Raw genomic sequence first — 3,828 nt, 5'->3', positions numbered from 1 at the left:
AAGAAAAACAAGAAAACATCCCATAAACATGGGAATGGGGTTCTTCCTTTTTTTTTTTAAAAAAAATCTTTTAATTGTTGTCATTTTCATGGTTGCACATTATTTCATTGTTACAGAATAAAATAATTTATTTGACTAGTCTTTTCACCTTTTTTTACATATTTTATTTTCTTGCTAATATATTTCATATCACTATTCATTTTTGTACAGTTTGTTTTCTCCCCCTCCTCTCAGGTGTGGTTCCCACCAAATTCCCAATATCCAGTCACCCGTGAACTGTCACTATAGTCTCTTGTGCCCTTCCCATTCAGCAGGGAGAAGGAGAGAGAGTTTTTAAACATGGGGTTCTGTAAATTTATTTAGGTCTATTGAAATTATTTTCAACATTATTTCGAGTTTTTTGAGTATAATTCAGTCATATCTTTAGTTAATTTTATCTCTCGATGGTTTATTTTCTCTTTCAGATTTATTATGAATGCAGTTGCTTCCTTAATTTCATTGTCAGGGGTCATTGCTTGAGAATAGAACATCTAAATTTTACATCCTTATCTTGTCCCTATAACTTCACTAAAGTCTTCTTGAAAGTTGTATTCCTTATGGAGGTAATAATGTTTTACAACACTGTGGATGACTCATTCCCACCAAGAGTGCAAGAGGTCCCTTTTTTCCCAAGCCCTCATCATGTCTAGTTTCAGGTCTTTTCGAGATGGGCCATTCTCACAGGGGTGAGCTGGTGTCTCATGGAAGTTTTGATCTGCACTTCCCTGATGGTAAATGATGACGAGCACTTTGTCATGCACCTCTTGGCCATGTTTGTGTTTGAAGTGTCTATTTAGCCCTTCTGCTCATTTCATAATCTGCAATATTTTAGGTGAATGCTTATTATATTTATTTTTTATGAGGTGACATATAACACTGTGTTGAGGTTTACAACACAATATGATATAGGGCGATAGATTCATACTGCTTAAATGTATTTCACACCACGCCCACTAACAAACCCCCACAGAATTATCTCTTTCATCAAAGCATTCAAGTGTGGTTGTCATGAATGTGAGCTGTGCTGTCACGAGAACTATTTTTAAGTTCTAGTTCCCTGTCATGCTTTTCAGGATGTTCTTGGTCAAGTAGTTTAATCTCTCTTCACTTTACTATCACCTATAAATGGAGGGGTAATAATATTGTATACCCCTCCTGAAAGAGTCTAGAGATGAAATGAGGTTCTGTTCATGAGGTGGTTTGAGATGACACTCTTGAGCAATCCTGTTAAATAGCTCAGGGTGCTATTAAAGTCTATCTGGCAGCTCTAAATTGTAGGGGAGCACTATTATCAGAGGATCAAAGATTTAACACATTGGGACAATTAGAGCCCAGCCTTTATTTCATGCATTCAGTTTACAAGCATTTATTGAGAATCTACAAAGCAACACACATATTTAAGCATGAGGATCATGTTTTAATGAAAACAACATCACTGATTTCTTCAAATTTATAGTCTAGCTGTAGAGAGAGATATATATTAGTGAGGAAATAATATATAGTTAGGCAATGTCAATCTAACTATGAAGAATCACACAGGATGAGGGAATAGTGCACATGGGGTGGGTGATGATATTTATGAAGATGCTTGTGGAAGACAATGCCTGGGATAAGGTGTCATTTACGTAGAACTTTCACACCAAGGACAAAAGTCCTTGACGTAGAATCTGTTTGAACTTGTGAGGAAATTGTGAAAAAATCATTGGAAATTAACTGTGATAAATAACTGGAGAAATGAAAAAATATAATGCAACTTTACTAAATTAACAATTAATAAGCAACATAATTGTCTAAAGTACTTATAGATGTAAAATGCATTATTAATGTATCAGTGCATTTTTTGAACAATGCAAGAGAGCAGTCATCTATACTGAAATTGTAAAAGATTTTATTGTTCTTCCTTATTTTGTGTGGTGACTATTTTCCTTTTGAAAGGCATAATGGGAAAATATAAGCCCAACAAAATGACTCAGACAATGTAGAATTTTTGATTCATTTATAATACTAACTATATTCTATCAATAAAATATGCCAATGATCTAACACATAGTATTATGTCTGTATCTGTTTCTTCTCAACTTACGACTCTTAGATTATTTTACAACTAAAAACACCTTGATATATTTTATATGTCAATATTTAATATTTAAATTAGCTTGTTAAAAAGAATATTCTCATTTACCTCTTGCTGCTTAGCTACAACCATGTATTTACATTGCCCACAGCAGAGAAAATGCACAGAGAGAAAATGAATATGTCAAATATCCTTAATATGCATTTTTGAAAGGTAGAACCAAGCATTTTATGCTTCCCCTTAGCCATTCTTAGTTAAACTTCCATTGTTGTCAGATTTCCCCATTCTAGACAATAGACTTTAGAAAAGGTGAGGGCATCACTTCAGGACTTAAAGGTTTATCTTAGATTGTAAGTCAGCACATGAAGAAGATGGAGAGGAATGAAAGTAGCTAATTATGCCCCACACAATGTTAAATCAGAATCCCAGAGACGATTTTGTCTTCTCACCCACCTTCTTGATTGCATTCTTGACCTCCTTGTTCCTCAGGCTGTAGACTATGGGGTTCAGCATGGGGATGACCATAGTATAAAACACAGACGCCATTTTGTCCGTGTCCATGGAATGGCTGGAGCTGGGCTGTAGGTACATGAAGATGATCGTCCCAAAGAAGATGGTGATGGCGGTGACGTGAGAAGCACAGGTGGACAGAGCCTTCTGATAGCCTGCAGATGAGCGCATCCTATAGATGGTGATAAAAATGAACACGTAGGATACGAAGATAACCGAAAGAGCAGAAGAGACATTGAAGGTGTCTACATAAACAACAACCATCTCAGCAACATGCTTATCAGAGCAAGATAGAGCCATGACTGCTGGAATATCACAGAAGAAGTGATGGACCATATTGGAGCTGCAGAAAGTGAGGCCGAATGTTTCTATAACATGGATGACGGCATTCAGAAAACCACCAGCATGGCAGACTGTGGCCAGACATGCACACACACCTGTAGTCATGATGGTGGTATAATGCAGGGGTTTGCACACGGCTGCGTAGCGGTCATAGGCCATTGCAGCCAAGATGAAAATTTCCCCCGTGGCAAAGGCTGCAAAAAAGAACATCTGGGCAGCACATGCGTTGTAGGAGATGACCTCATCTCCTATAAATAAACCAGCCATGACTGTAGGGAATACAGACGTAGAGTAACAGAAGTCCATCAGAGACAGATTACTGAGGAAGAAGTACATGGGCGTGTGGAGACGAGAGTCCACAAAAATCAACAGGATCATCCCCAGGTTCCCAATGGCGTTAATGACATATATAAGAATGAACATCATTATAAGTGGGGTTCGTAGGTTTATGGCTTTGGTCAGTCCTAGGAGGACGAACTGGGTCACTTCTGTGGTGTTCTCCATGGAGCTTGTTTAGAAATCAGATTTCCTCCAGCAAAAAGATATAAAGGAATATAGAGTTAGATGTGGAAATTACAATGAAAATTATATGTTTATATACCAGGGTCATTATTTTATTACAGCAAGAGTATTTATATCAAGACTCTCTGTACCTAAGAATATGTCCTTCAATGCATGTTTTAATGTCTAAATTATTTGGAATTCTAAACTAATGAAATAAGGAATCTTCATGGATTACCTAGTCAGTTTTTAATTCCTTCATATTTTTAGAATGAGACTTGGAATAGTGAATTTTTCATCAGGGCAATTCTACAATTTATAAATAAGAGCTAAGCTTTCACTAGACAATTATATTTTACACT

At 36.5% G+C, this 3,828-nt stretch overlaps 1 protein-coding gene across 1 annotated transcript; it reads right to left on the bottom strand.

Moving 5' to 3' along the window:
- Positions 1–2,530: 2,530 nt before the first annotated feature.
- On the bottom strand, positions 2,531–3,469 carry LOC119254341 (olfactory receptor 5B3-like). Its single transcript, XM_037521450.1, has one exon. The coding sequence runs from the start codon at positions 3,467–3,469 to the stop codon at positions 2,531–2,533; it is 939 nt and encodes a 312-aa protein (XP_037377347.1).
- Between the last annotated feature and the right edge of the window lie 359 nt (positions 3,470–3,828).

Source organism: Talpa occidentalis, unplaced genomic scaffold (assembly GCF_014898055.3).
Source record: "Talpa occidentalis isolate TD23 unplaced genomic scaffold, MPIMG_talOcc4v2.1 talOcc4.3, whole genome shotgun sequence".
Lineage (NCBI taxonomy): Eukaryota > Metazoa > Chordata > Mammalia > Eulipotyphla > Talpidae > Talpa > Talpa occidentalis.
This window is presented reverse-complemented; position numbering and strand designations above follow the sequence as displayed.